Consider the following 15269-nt stretch of genomic DNA (forward strand, 5'->3'; position numbering starts at 1 on the left):
GCAGGCATCTATTCCCAGCCCAGGAGTAGCAAGGCACTGCTGTATTTCCCATCCATCACTCCATACATGTTCTGCAGCCACACATGTGACTCCATAGTAACAGTGCCCACTGTGAAAACAGCAGCATTCCCACGGCAGCTCGGCTGGAGCTGTCTCTTTGCACACACATGCTCTGCTTCTGTGCATACTGAATGGGTGCAGTTCCCTCTCTGCAGCTTATCCACCCAGAGAAACGTTTACTTGACTGATTAGCCTTTTGCTTGTGAATCCCTGTCAGCACACTGAGACTCACCGCAGGCTTTTGCTATTGGAATTCACTTGGCAGTTTTGTTCTTTTTCACAAGCCTCCCTAGACCAACGCACTGAGCTCTGACCCCGATGCCAAAATCTCAGCTACACACTGTGACTGGTCCCAGGACAGATGATGTGATTTCTTTTTGTTCGCTGGGGAGAACACAACACTCCCAATCAAAAGGTAAGTGGCTGCAGGGGCTCTAGATGGCTATGGGTATTTAATATATTTAAGGGATTTTTTTGTTCCTGAGGCCTCCTTATGTCTTCATTCCTAAGGAAAAAATACATTCAATCAGGGCACTGCATGAACATTTGGCTGGGGCCAGAGTTTAATCAAAGTTTTTTTCCTCACACGCTCACAGCTTAATTGGGCAAGGACAATCACAGTATTCGAACAGTGGGGAGTTTTCTTACTAGTTTGTTTCTATAGGCTTGACACAATGGACCTTGAAAACTGCCCTCCTGCTGGGAGCAGCCATGTCCTACAGGGTGCGTACCATGAGCCATTTCTGAATTAGAAATTATTTCCAGGGAACCTCTGTGGGGCAGGAGTGCTGTGAATCACCGGTATGCAGGGGCACAGAGAGAAGCTGAAAACACTTTAAACTAAAATCTGGGTTTAAAGAAGATGGCATGCTTAGCAGGCTTATTTTTTTCTCTTTCAAATCACTGCTTTCCTTTTTGCAGTACTTTAGAGATATAATATCTGCCTCAGTGCACCAGCTCAATAGCCTTTCACTCTTATCACCTCCCAGTAACCCACACTGACTACAGAGGGGAAATGGCAAAGTGTGCAGTTACACCATGATGGAGCTGGGCACTTGGTGCAAACTTCCACCCTTGTGGCACCTTGGAAAATGCAGCTTCCTTTGCCTTCCTTCATAGCCAACACTTCTGACACCTTGCAAGCTTAATAAGGTCCTGCTTTCCACACTGCCAATCTTCTGGGACCACAATGCACATGGAAGGGAATGGGCACACACAATCTCTGTGGTCTTCAGTTTCCCCTTAAAAACATAGCTGGAAACTGAGAAGTCTCTATCTGCCCATCCTTCCTATCCTAAAAATCAGTCATTTTTTACAGCTCTAAGAAAGTGTACTCCACTCTGCTGTCTGTGGGAAATTCTATGATCATCAAAGCAGCTCTGCTGCTTTTTTTGGATAAAAGCAGAGGGGCATGATTGCCCTTACCCTCTAATCCCTACACTGTACAATCTCTACCACTATACAAGGCCTGACCCATTACTTTTCTCCATAGTTCAGGGGTTTTTGGTCTGATTATCGTTAGTTGAATCAGTATGAACTGAGTGCTCGGGAATATCATCCAGCTACCTTGTCTCTGCAGTACTCACCAATGATGTGCTTGCTGTCTTCTGTCTAACTTAAAAGATGCTGGAAGTCTCACACGTGTGAGCACACAGCTTACAGCAAGCCCTTTTAGCTCAGGAGGCTTCCACTTTCTGGAGCTGCCCATGTGGATCACATGCTGCACACAAACGCTAACAAGAAAGGGCAAGTCCAAGTGCTTTGTTTCTTTTCAACACCAAACATTGAGTTTGGAAAGATGGATGTGCATGAGAGACTGACTTAGTGAGCAGAAAAACAAGCGAGAAACCTCACGTACCCTGAATATAGGGGGTACATTTGGGTCACCGAGAAGTTTCTATCGTTGCCATGTTGTCATTCCAGACTGTTGGGCTAGAACACTGTGCTGCTAATAAATATTTATGTCTTCAGTCTCTCTGCCCTGGGAACAGAAAATCCTATGCTGTTGGCAGATTCACTCTGCCTCAAGCTGTACCATGCTAGGTATTCCTGAGAAATGTGGCCGTAGGCAGCAGGCTTCTGGGGAGGGGGCTCTGACGTGCACAGGTGGGTATGTAAAAGGATTGTAAAATCCCAGTGTTCTGGACAAGAGACCTCTGCAGCCTCTACATATCACCACAATATAGACATGAAATATATATGAACATAAAGTGCCTAAAAAAACCACCAGGGACAAAACCACTGGGAACCAAGGTGTGCAGAGTCTGTCTATGTAAGAAAAGAGCATAAAGGAGAGGCTCGAAGGCTGTCAGATTTATAGGGGATCAATCTGATCCCACCATATAGATGAACAATGGTCAGTAATGGCATGTTTGGCAAGACAAAGGCAAGCATCACAGGGCTATGTACAGGAACGGAACCTGCAACCCTTACTAAAGACCCTCTCATGCTTTTCTCCACATCCCTCAGGCTTCAGCTTTAGGAGTTTGGAGCCCAACATTTCAAGGGAGATGTAATCCCCTCATCAATCCTATAGATTGAATCTAGAAGCTACAACCATCCCAGAACACTGGAAGAATGTTGTTGTTCTGAGAAGAAAGGGTAAGACTAAGGAGGGATATAATAGCTGTCTTCAGATACAGAAGGAGCTGCCAGAGAGAAAAAAATTAGGTTTTTTTTCCATGTCTCTGATCACCAGAATAAGAAATGATTATCTTAAATTGCAGCAGGATTACAAGGAAATACCAGTAAAAATAACTGTAGAGGCAAGGCTAAGGAGCTGTATTTGCCTGATGAACTTGTGGAATTGTTGCAAACCCAGGGTAGAAACTGATCTGTCACACAGTCAATAGAGCTGATCCAGTTTTCGGGCAACCAGATCCAGATTTGGTGCAAGCTGTGAAGATCCCAGATCTTTTCAGGTCCCTTTCCCTTCTCTGTCTTAACAGGAGAGGAGCTTGCTTCTAGGCCAGATTTAGGCAGAACACAGGTCTATCCTGGAAGGATCTCCAAACTCCCCTACCCACTGCCAAGGACCATGACTGACCTTCAACTTCTCTCTGGGTGAGCTGAAGAAAGCAACCATTTTACTAAGTCTCAAATGTTGAAGGAACTCCAGAATCACACGGTGACCAGAGCAGAAGGCTCCTAGGAAGACATGGTTGTCACTCTTCATCAACGTGTGCCTGCTGCCAGGCAGAGCACTAACTGTTCATCTCAGCATTACCACCCTGTACCAAAGTCAAAATAAATGGCATTTTGGCAACACAGTGACTGATGCACTGAAATACATTCTGATAGCTACTGACTCAGTTTCAACAAAGCAATAAACAACAACTGTTTATTGACTTTCTACTAGCTCTGCCAATGCACCACTTACAACATCGTTGTTTTTCCTCTCTGAGAAAATGCTGAACAGATCTTATTAAACAGTAACAAATTAGGCCTGCAGTATCCACTAAAAGATCCAGATTTTGAGCCTGATTAATTTATAATTGTAAGACAAACTGGTGTTTGAAACCATTTTTTTCAGCAATTGAGAGGCAGTGTTAATACTGCTGCATGATTAAAATCTCAAATCATATTACTTAAACTGAAGAATGTCACTAAAATGACATTTTACTGTGTACACCTGCAGCTGGAGTAGCTCAACTCACTGAGAGGTAACTGGGAGTTCAGATCATTGCTTTGGTTCAAATGGGGGCAGAAGAGAAGTGCCAGTCTGCCTGTGGGTGCCGCAGTGCCTGTGCTGAAATGCTCCCTTGGAGCCTCTGCCCGACTGCCACATCCAAGCTGAACAAAAGGAAGCAAACAGAAAGGCATAAGCTGTGGAAAGGGAACAAGACATTTCGGAGGTCTGTTTTCCTAGTCAAAAATGACATTTGCAGCACAGGGAAGAAACTCTCTTTTTTAAAGATGATGATGTATGACTAAACCTGGGAGTCTACAGTAACAGAGGAAGCACCAACTCAGTAACTAGCCAAAATACTTTGGGAAAGCATTTGAGGGACAACGAGGAAAACGGGGGGTAATTACATGATTTCTGTTAGATTTCCCTCCAAGAAACCAGCAGCACAAGCAGCCCGTGGTCCTTTCCTTTCAATCATGATAGAGTATATTTAACACCATATTTCCCTCCAGGCTCTTCTCACACACATAAGCCATCTCTATTATCACATGAATTTATAAGTCTGTTATCTTGTGCTAACTTTACATGACTTAAATTGGATCATTAACATTGCAAATTAGAGAAATGCCACACTGCACTCCCCACTGCCTGCAGCACTTGCCAAGTGGTTGGCATGCAATAGCTATTTAAAGCCAGCTATTAACTGAGGTTATGTTTTCAGGATGCTTCCATACCAAAATATTTCCTTCCCTGTATGTCAAGACATTACTCCTTTTCTTTTCTACCTCTGACTATAGAGCCACAGCTCTGAGATGCAACATGAGACCTACAAGTATTTAAAGCAACAAAGCATCACAAACTCCTTGGTAGCTACTCTAAGAGTCAGTTTAGCAACTGGCATCTAGCCAAACCAAGATCACAAAAACCCCCATGCAACTTTACAACTGCTCTTTCAACCTCAGCTCTTGAGGTAGGATACCCTCAAAATTATTAAAAAAATTGAGAAACGTGTCAGAAAAGGTCACAGTGTATTTGGAGGACAGAGGCAGGAACAGGAGCCCTTGGCTACATGCTGCAGTTGAATCCCATGGAAAACTGAAGTACCCTGCAGAGCCCTAGTGCTGTCCATCAGGGACCATGGGCAGGTTCTTGTAGTGACTGAATTCATGAACACTGGTTAGTGCTGAGAGCTTATTTAAGATGCGTGTCCCATCTTTACTTCTTGAAGGCTTTAACGGAGCCTCACCAAGAGGAACAGTTTATTCTCTAAGGGAGAGCTGTTTTCCACCTGAAATGAAGACTATCAGAGACTCTACCATGTGGTGGAGGGGAACTGTGCTTCCTATGGTCAACGCCAACATCTAGAGAAACTGGTTGAGAAAGTGCAAGACAAGTGGTGCCATCACTACCGAAATGCTGTGGTTATCAGGATATATAAAGTGGTTTATGGATCCCCTCCACATGGAGCTAGGCTTTCCCAGCTGTACATGAAAGATGAGCCTAAAGTTTGCCTAAAGGAAACACTGAAATGTTGGTTGGTTCTGCTAGATACTGCAGAAATAATATATTCCGACACAAAACATCCTGGCACAATACAAATGACAGTAGGAAAGCCCTGTTTCAGTGAGGCAAGTTCCCACCAGTGTCCTGGAGATCAGACAGTCACTTCCATAGGCCATGGATGGGATCCAGCATGGCAAATGTGATGTTATTAAGCTTTCAGAGCCTCTGGCTGTAAGAACAATAGCAGGAAAGGTTGGGACGGCTTGACATCCACAGCTTTTACAGACCAAGGGTTCTAATCAGTTGTTCAGTGTCACAGCAATTACTGGCATAACTCTGGGGTCACTTGTTCTTTTCCAGTTGGTTTGGTTTTGTTGTGTTCTTTTTTTTTTCTTTTCAAAGGCAGCTGATTTTTACATGTTCAGGTACTCTACGACTAAGATGAATGAGGTCTTGCTTTTAGCTTCTGGAATACCCCTGGCACCTTTGATCCAATCTCTCAGATCCTTTTCTGAGCTGTTTGATGGCTCCAATTCACTCCTTCTCCAATAATAATTTTTCATCCTGCCTCTCTCCTGCCCCTAGTAAATCCCCTTTCTTTCAGAGGGCAGGGGTGTCTGGGTCTGAAGGCTCTCCAAACTGTGGTCTCAAGTCAACACTGAGACCTGCACAATGGACGATGCCACCCAGTGAGTGTCAGCTTCAGGCATTTCTGGAATGAAAGTGAGATGTGTGCAGACAGCAGAACTTTTATTCAGCCTCTGGATTCGTGTTGAAACCACAGGATGTCCATTCCATTGCACACCTACTTCATGTTTGCCACGTCCACTTCCGTCAACCCAAGGCTCCTCTGGGCAGAGTGTTTGCTGTCTATACAAGCAGAGTTTGTACACCTGCACTTTACTCAGCCTGCACTCACAACCAAGAGCATGGATGCACCTTTTAACTGCTTTCAGCAGGGAATCACCATATCTCCTTTCAGGTACTCAGCCAAAATGGTCTCAGGAAGGAGTTAAAGTTACCAGCATGGGAATGTCAAGAAATTGCAGTTTTCTAGAGAAGTTGAAGATCTGGGGATGTTGCATAGCAAATGCAGTCAGGATGCTTAGGAAAAGAGCAAATACCTGTGCATTTGTCCAAGATCAAAGCTATCTCTGACCCCAGGAAGGAGGGATGCTGAGAAACCCCAGGAAAGAAAACAGGCTGTAAGCAGGATACAAAGCCCCAAAAGAAGCACTGTGGGGGCCTCACCACTCTGGAATTGAGGCTCTCCAGGGAAGGGTTCACAGAACCAAGCCTGTAAGAGTTTCTAGAAGTGTTTGAACAACACTCTCAGGCACATGGTGTGATTTTTGGGGATGTCTTGAGCAAATCTAGGAGTTGGACTCAAAGATCCTTGTGGGCCCCTTTCAACTCAAGATGTTCTATGATTCAAGAGATTTCTCAGGAACAATAATGGAAGCCAGTGGCATTCAAAGCTTTTTAACAAATATAAAAACATAAGACTCTTCCAACACAATCCAAAAGATGTGCAACTGCTCAAGACTTATGCACCAAGCATATCTGCCACACTGCAGACAGGTGGAGATCTCAGCAGTGGACACCAGCTTAGCCTGGATAGAGCAGAGGTGGATCTCAGCATCAAAAACTTACCTTTTCCTCTGTAGTAGTAGAGAAAACAAAGCCACCAAGCTGAGAGTTCAGCAGCCCTTTTCTCTTTAGCACCATGCTTTCAACTTGTCTCAAGAGATGGAGAGCTCCATCATCAGATTTCCATATTTATAAGGAGAGAGTTTCTGTTTAGCCAAGCTTGCAACAGAAATAACCCTGCAAAAAGCAGCAGGAGCAGCAGCACAGCAAACACGTCTGAGAGGCAGGGATGTGAAAGCCAAGGGAGATCTCAGGGCAGTCTCTCCCTTGGCATGGCTTTCCAGCCCTGCATGAGAAATTCTGAGGGCACAAATAATCTTGGCTTCTAAAATAAGAGCTCACCTCACCCCCGCCCCACACGCCTGCATCTCCATGACTAATTAGCATCCAGGGGGATACAGATTCTCTTCTGATAAAGCATTGTTTGGCTCCCTTCTCCCCTGACACATTTGTATTAGAAATATCCTCATTATGTGACTAATCAGGGAAGCTGAGACAAAGGCATGGGAGCCAACTTAAAGGGAAATCGCTGATTTTTGTAAACATGGCTTATAAATTATTCTGTCTCCAAAGGGCAGGGATATTTCCTCCCCTCCCAGTCCTGAAAAAAAAGTGCAAAACTGGGTGCCCTGAAGACAAACCCATTTTTATTACCAGAAGTTGTGGCTTTTATAATCTTCCCTATTCACTAAGCTTGCTCCCAAGTCCCTTGGTTATTGCAGGGTTGCAGTTTGTGCACTCCAGAGGTCCTGGAGGGCCTGCCAGCCCTATGCTGCCTGCTGGGGCTGGTGAAGGTGTCCCACAGCTCCCCAGCACTGCCCAGCACTGTGGATGGGAAGTGACAAGGCGGGTTAGTGGTTTACCACGTTGAGTTTAAAAGTCAGGAGCACACAGAACATCAGCCACTTTCCTGGCCATCCCTCGAGAGGGTCTGAAGATATCCAGTGCTGTTTCCTTTGATGTAGCACAGTGGGCTGAGCTGCAGAGCATATCAGAGGTATACCTTAAGGTAACCTGGGCTTGGCAGAAGATCTTCAAAACAAAGGCAAGCAGACACTATTTAGCAGCATCAGCAGCAGGAGATTTTAAAAGAATTTGTTTGCTTCCATGCTCCCTGCAACAGAGCTGGTCTCCATCCGGCTCCAGCCTGTCTCCTTCGCCTCCCGTTGACAGCACCAGAAAGAGATATCAGGCCAGACAGCTTCTGCCTCACTTCTCCTTTCAAGACAGCCCCTTCCTCGCCGAAATCAAGCCATCTGTCCCCGGCACCCTTTGAGGAGCCACAGCAGATTGCAGAGCACGGGAGGATGCACTGCATGAGGTGGGAACAGGAGGTTGAGGGAGCTCATTGCACACACAAAAAGCCAAACCCAGTTGAGCTGGGAACAGGGATGAAAAGGTGAGTGCACCATCAGTATTCCTTGGGACAGGCTCAGGCACATGTATGATGGCCCTTGCTCTTTATTCAGTTTCCTCCTGACTGCTGCTCCTTCTGCTGTGGAGACAGGGACCAGCTCCAAAGCCCTGTGCTGGGGTCTGTATAGAAGCAGAACAGGCTCCCAAAGGCCTTGCTGGAAGGCAGACTGCTGAGAGCCTGGAAGGTTTTGCGTGCATTGCTTGCTGAGTGTGACTGCCCAAATCTTCGCATTTTGACAGTTTTTTCATTTGCCAAATGTCTACTATTTTGGGTGCAATTTTGCACTCTAGGTACTTCTCTCTGATTTGAAATATACATCTATTTGCATTTTTTTTTTTAAATTTCTTTCTCTTTTTCTGCTGAGATGGGGTACAGGGGACACTTTTTGTCTCCCTGAGCCCTCCCCTCTAAGTGACACCCCTCTCAGCAAGCACAGTCCGAAGCTGAGGCTGGTGAGGGGAGGGGACTGGCAGGGGACAAGCAAGGAGGAAGGGCGGGGTCTGCCAGCAGGACTAGAGCTGGCTGGAGAAGGGGATGGAGGAAACAGACTCGATGGATAGCCAGGAGAGGAAATAGGAACAGCTGAATGATGCTCCTAGAAGAACAGGTCCAAGAAGATAAGGAAGAGACAGAACAGGGACAGTGAAAGGCAGACAGGGTTAAAAGCACTGAAGACACAGCTGTCATGTACCTCTGTGCTCTGCCAAGGCTCACAGACATGAAGGACAACATCTGACCTTTTTTTTTTACTTCCCCAGGTGCTCCCAGGCTACCTTTGAGTGAAGCTCCAGAAGCCTTCTGGCAATGAAAGGGTATAGGAACCTGTGACCAGAACTCAGTTAAGGCTGGTGGCACAGAGCACTGTGCTCCGATGGCCCAGAGCCATGCTGGTGCTGCTGTGCCAGGCCATGCTGGGGTTTCCTTGTAGTCCATTTTTCTCTTTTAAAACTGCAGGGAAGCGACATTAGAAGAACATAGCAGGGCTATTTCGCCAAGCTCCCAAATACAGCTACTGCAGCCTAATTTGAGCTCCTGCAGCCTATGTGCTACAACGCAGCCTTTAATGACATACTCATGCAAAACCTTTCCCTTGGTAAATCAGCATGGACCTATGCTGGAGATGAATCAGGGTTGCACAAGGGAAGAACAGAAGTCCAAGTTCATGATTTCTTGCAGAAGCTGCAAGTCATGTAGGGAAAACGGGAGCACAGTGCAGAGAAGGAAAGATGATTTTGTGATTTTACAACGTGGAGCTGTCCTAGAGAATTGGGACCCTTATGCTCTTACCTGAAATGTGCCAAGTCTCTAAAGCCCTCTTCACTCGGCGAAGTAAGAGCAAAGCAACTACTGTGACAAATGAGAGCAACAGCCCCTATCTTTACCTTTCTCTTGCCAAAGACCTGTGCTCATTCACCCCAAACAAGTTATGAAATCTCTTTTGGTATGACCTGGCACTTGGGAAAGCTCCTTTTCAAGTCCCAGTAATCAGAGGCTTTCCACAGATGCTGAAAAAAGAATGTCTATTCCTTCTTTATTTATTTTTACTTTGGTGTAGATCCTTGCATACGCCTTACCCATTAAATGGTGTCTTGTGCCAGTGTCCATAAGCCCTTAAGAATGGATTTGCAACCCAGCCTCTCCCTCTCACCCCACTGACTCAGCTTTGGGATCAGTCCCACTAAGTTCTTAGTATCTTTTGTTTTGGAGTAAGAGGTCAAGTATTTACTAACACCTCACCTGTTTCTTTCTACCTTCTGGATTACTTTCCTCCTCCCAGCATGTCTCCTATTTGCTGTTTCAAGAAGAAACAATCTCAGTATTTTCACTGTTTCTTTTTGTCTTTTCTACAGACCCTCAAACTCTCCCTGATTCCATAGTATTCTTTTTAGGATGGCTGAACAGAAACACACACCATGTTCCAGGTAACATACTACTGATCTAGAATGGCTTCACAGTTTTTTTGCCTGCATTTTAATCTCTCTGGACTTTTGTTTGCCTTTTTGTCCCTATTGCTACACTGCACAGCTGGCTTCATTCCTGATCCCTGCAGTGATGTTTTTTTCCCCATGTCTCAGATTTTCTACCTTCCCTTTGATCTTTCACAGTGTTTTTGCAAGAGAGGTCTGAGTCATTATCCCCTGTTTTATATTTGGGAAAACTGAGATCCAGAGGAGTGGAGCTGCTCAACACAAGAGCAGGTGAGAGCTGGGTCCTCCTCCAGGGTTCTATCCCCTGCAACAAGAGCATCTTCATAAATGCATTTCTACTGAATTAGAGAGCACACACCAGAAAGCAATTAGCACCAATATTACATTCCAAACTACACTGATGGGGGAAAAAAGTGGTCAGGAGCTGCAGTTCCAGCACCATATTACAGTCCTGAAACACAGTCCCTTCCTGCAAGCATTTGATATGAAGCAGAAAATTACATAAACAAATCACCAGTCTCACATGCCAGACTATTCACCACATGTTTTAAATGTTGGCCTCAGTATACAGGCTTGTTTCTTCACACTGTCATCTTCCTTTTCCAGCAAATTGTTTTTCCAGAATTGGCTTGTGCATGTTTTCATGCTCTTTGCTCAGTTAATTTTCTCAGGAACTTACTCCTTTCCTGTTATCATCCAAAGTGCTGTAATTCAGATAGAGATCCACAATGTTTCAGTTACATCACACATCCCTGATCAATGTAGTCACCTCTCTACCACTCTATCACTTCTGACAATTTCTTCTCCCAGTGAGTCTCACTCATACAGGCAGCTTGGAAGTAAAAAAGAGAAGAGCAACATGTGATCTTGTAAAGCAAACAGAATTTGCACAACTTTCCTCCCAAAGTACCTTCTCAGTTTTAAGTTTAGAGCTGTGCACAGCATGTATAGAAAAATGGAGACCAGAGGATGATCAGCAAAACATAAGAATGGGATCTCCTGGCGTTTCAATTTGGTTTGTGAGTTGCCTATAGATTTAATACAAGGGGAAGCATTAAGAAGACCTCTCATGACCACTGAAGCCTTTTAGCTTAATAAGGATGGCTTAGACAACACATTCAGATACGTGAGAGATGGTTCACATAAAATTTCTATAAGAATAGCCCCCTGAGCCTGATTCTACCTCCGTGTCTTCACAGCTTTCAATTAACACTGCAGGTGGGCACAGAAACACTTTGAACTCATTATTCTCTTTTCAAATACTGGTGGACAGAAGATATTTAGCTGAAACAGCCCTTTGTAGATATTTTAAATTCCATTATCATTAAGAAGACAGGCATCAGAAAGAGATATTGTTTTCTTTACCTAATAGTTTCATCTTCTGCAGGGTAGAGGCAGCTTTGTGCATTAATTTAAGGTTTGCAACATCTGTGCTGCTGGAAAAATCTATCTGAAATGTAAATCTTCAGAGCAATGATGGATTGAAGCTGAACTCAGGCACTTGACTTAGGGAAGCACAAATCAGGAACGCTACTGGCTCAAATATTCATCAGCCTCCCAATGAAATAAAAAATGGTAAATAAATTGAACTCTCTCTGGGTGATCATTCTCATTATCTGGCTATACAAGATAACCATGGAATCACTGAAGAAAGCTTGTCATTAGCTGTTAATTGAAGGCACTTCCAGAAAGTGCTGCTTAAACCTTGAAAGATTGACTGTCTTTCCAGCCGCTACCTAATGTTAGAGCTGTATTAAAGCAGTCTCATTATGTCCCTGCCTCCAGCATCACAGCTCAGAGAGAGCTTCTGATGCTTTAGATGAAACTCACGTTTTAAATAGCTCATCTACATATAGCCTAACCCCTGGGCACATCTTCAGCACACTTTACTGCATACAGATCTATCTAAGCTGATGCTCATGTTGTACAAACACAAGATACCTCAGAGCCTTGTAATGACCTTCAAAAGAGACAGTAGAGTCCTGGGCCATGGTGATGTACAATCACAAGATGTACCTATGACACAAATCATAATGATCAGCCTGCTTGCTAAATGCAGCTATCTCAGGACATGATTTTAGGTTTGCCTGCACTTTACTGGTCTTTCACATACCTTCTTTTGTTCTTACCATCTCCCTCTCCTTATTTCCAGACCTTTCATTTTCACTCACTAATGGGAGCCCATTAGTGTTGAAGAGAGTTTCCTGTTGAGATAATAATTCCTGGATGAGACATCATACTTCCCATAAAGCAGCCAGTCTCTACCTACCTGTAACCTGTGCTCTAACCTGACAAAACTTGAAAGCTTTCAATTTACTTTAAAGTCGATAGACTTCCATTTAAAATCTTCTTTGCCTCTACAATTACTGAAGTAAAATTTCATCTTGTACCTACTTTACCTCCAATGCAATGTTTTCAGTCTCAGTTAAATGACCATCTGTGATACCTGGAAATTGGACACCATCACAAGAGCTTGCACGAAGTGCCTGCAGAACCAGCTTTTAATTGAAGAGTGTGATGTGAGGTCACCTAAAGCAACTCAAGTGGTTTACCTATGCCAGAGAGATCAACACTCTGACTGTAATCTGTTACACTCTGTTTGTACAGCCAGTAGAATACATATCAGATGCAAAGGATAGCACTGAGACTGCATTATGTCTAATCACAGGATAGCTGTTGTGCATCTACCCTGTCTCTGTTTTCTATGCTTCCACTTCTGCAGCATGTGCAAACATTTGAAGTAGAGCAATAGTCAACATTGAGCACACACCTGTGCTTACACAGAGAATTGTAATTCACTCGGATTTCCCACCTCAGTAATTTTAAAGCTATCAAGAAGCTGTGAACTATTTCCTGTCTGCAGGAGAGATAAGAGACTTTAACATAGCAAATTTAAATTATTCCGCTCTTACACTATGTGAAATCCCCGCAGAATTGCTATGAACAGAAATTAATACTAAATAGCATAAACAGTACAATTTAGGGTCATTTACTTCAACTGCTTCAAGGACTTTTCAGATGTAACTAGTCTCCCAGCATTATATAATGGGGCAGGGTTCAGGGAATTTGTGACTGACTGCTTTTGAAGCTTCCAAAACCACCTGTATGGCTGAACTCCAGTTTGAGCTGCTAGTTCTCAGATATAGCTTTTGCATCAAGCAAATTGTGAAGGTAGCTGCCTCCTGCCCTCATACTCACGACAATCCTGATGTACTAAGAGTAACCCATGCACAAAGAGACAATGTACATCCTCTTAATTACACAGGAGCCAAACACTTTCATCTACAGCCATGCTTAGCACCTTGAACTCAAGACACTCCTGCTCATCGAACATAAACATTTTGGTAATTGTTCTATATTTCCACTGCACCAGTGGGTATCCAACTGCACTAAAATGCCATGCTTTAAATCCAGAAATGAAAAGTACACTGAGTAGAACAGGAGCTAATACTGTGATTCAAAAAGAGCCAAGATGTATCTCACAAAAGTGTAGCTGTGTGGAGAACACAGACTCCGAAGTTGCATTCTCTCCCCAACTTCCATTTAACTCCTTACTGCCTCTACTCCCTGGATATCCAGATACTACAGCACTCTACAGCTTCTCCTGAAGAACATAATTTCCAATGACATCCAGAAGTTGCCTAGGTCTTGTACCAGCAATACACTTTTCAGGAGGTAATTGTCACAGTGAAGGTGTTTTCTTATGGGAGAAGAGTCCAGCCCACCAAGAACCAGCAAACAGGGCTTCTTACTGAGCCCCTGGAAAGAGGAACTCCTGCTCCTCCTGTCAGTGTGACTCCTTGAGACTTCTACCCGCAGATGATGGATAAAAAGAAGAGTTTGGAAAATGACTTTCCAGTCACATCTACACAGAGAGCATGAACTAACACGCAGGTGAACACAACACAGTCTACAATAGTGACTTGAATCAAACCTCAGCTATTCAGATGAGCTTCTTATTACAAACACAACACATTCTCCCTTCCACCACAATCAACTGCCAGGCTGACAAGTCATTCACCCAAAAATTGTGACATTTGCTAACACAGTGTTTTTGCATTTCTTCCACCAATTACAATGGCACAGTTCAGCTGGCAGCCCAGGCTGGCATGCTGCTTTTTCCTTGAAAGAGGAGGGACATGGCTTTTCTGGCAGCATAGGCTGCCTGATCATCTGATTATCTCCTTGAAGCTGTGGTGTTTGCCTGCCCAGAGAGCCTGAGAAGCAGCTGCACTCCCTAGAGGGACAAAATAAAGTTGGGATCACACCACTCCTTGCACACACAAGCAGCCCAGCGTTTACTGCAGGAACCACAACTGCCATCAACTGGCCCTCAAAGGCACAGCCCAGCTTTGGGAAGCAATTGCAGCTGGGCTATGCTGATTCACACATTCTGCTGGCACAGCAAAGGGAGGGGTTGGTGCCTCTCATGTCATATTCGAGATGACTGTCTCAGAAACACCACAGGTGAAAAAAACAGGCTCTCTAACCATGAGACTCTTACATTTGTTTAGGTCTGTGAGGTAAGTGTACACATGCATCTCTGCCACGTGCAGACTCAATTCTGCTTCAGAAACAGGACGTTAAATGTTACCTGAGCAAGCTTGGTATTTTATATGCAAGCTATTAGATAGTCCAAAGATCTACTCTTCTTTTTAATGAACTTTTCTCAGTTGAGGCAATGGAGGGAAGAAAATTTCAAGGTCTAAACCCAGTGTCCATGACATAAATGCACTTAGTACCTCCCTTTTTCAACCATTTCCAGCTGGAGGAACTTGACATTTCCATTCAAATCTTTCTAGCCAAGTGTGTTGCACCAGCACTGAAAATTAAGAAACAGAAGTCAATACTCTTTTTTTTTCAAAGAAAAAATTTAAAGGGGAGGAGGCAAGACTTCATTCCAGAATTACTGGAGTGACACGACACTTACACTGCAATGAAAACAGCAAAGTCTGGCCCTGTCATGATATCAGGATCTAAGAACAACAAACAAGCCCCATCAGGATGGAGGAAGATGCTTTCATCCCAGCCAGTGCAAGAACCATCTGTTAAGAGATTCACTTATGTTGTTGGAGTAACAATG

The 15269-nt window shown here is 44.2% G+C and overlaps 1 protein-coding gene across 7 annotated transcripts in view; it reads right to left on the minus strand.

Moving 5' to 3' along the window:
• The window catches only part of FAM219A (family with sequence similarity 219 member A), a 96221-nt gene that overhangs the window by 45875 nt on the left and 35077 nt on the right, over window positions 1–15269 (minus strand). For 2 of the 7 annotated variants that reach the window (XM_064641415.1, XM_064641414.1), the window contains exon 1: window positions 6845–6934. The exons of the other annotated variants lie outside the window; for them this stretch is intronic. In XM_064641415.1, the coding sequence (XP_064497485.1) occupies window positions 6845–6919 (75 nt within the window). In that variant the 5' untranslated portion in view covers window positions 6920–6934. Of the gene's footprint in view, window positions 1–6844; window positions 6935–15269 lie in introns of those variants that run through there. 7 annotated transcript variants of the gene reach the window in all.

Source organism: Pseudopipra pipra, chromosome Z (genome assembly GCF_036250125.1).
Source record: "Pseudopipra pipra isolate bDixPip1 chromosome Z, bDixPip1.hap1, whole genome shotgun sequence".
NCBI classification, from domain to species: domain Eukaryota; kingdom Metazoa; phylum Chordata; class Aves; order Passeriformes; family Pipridae; genus Pseudopipra; species Pseudopipra pipra.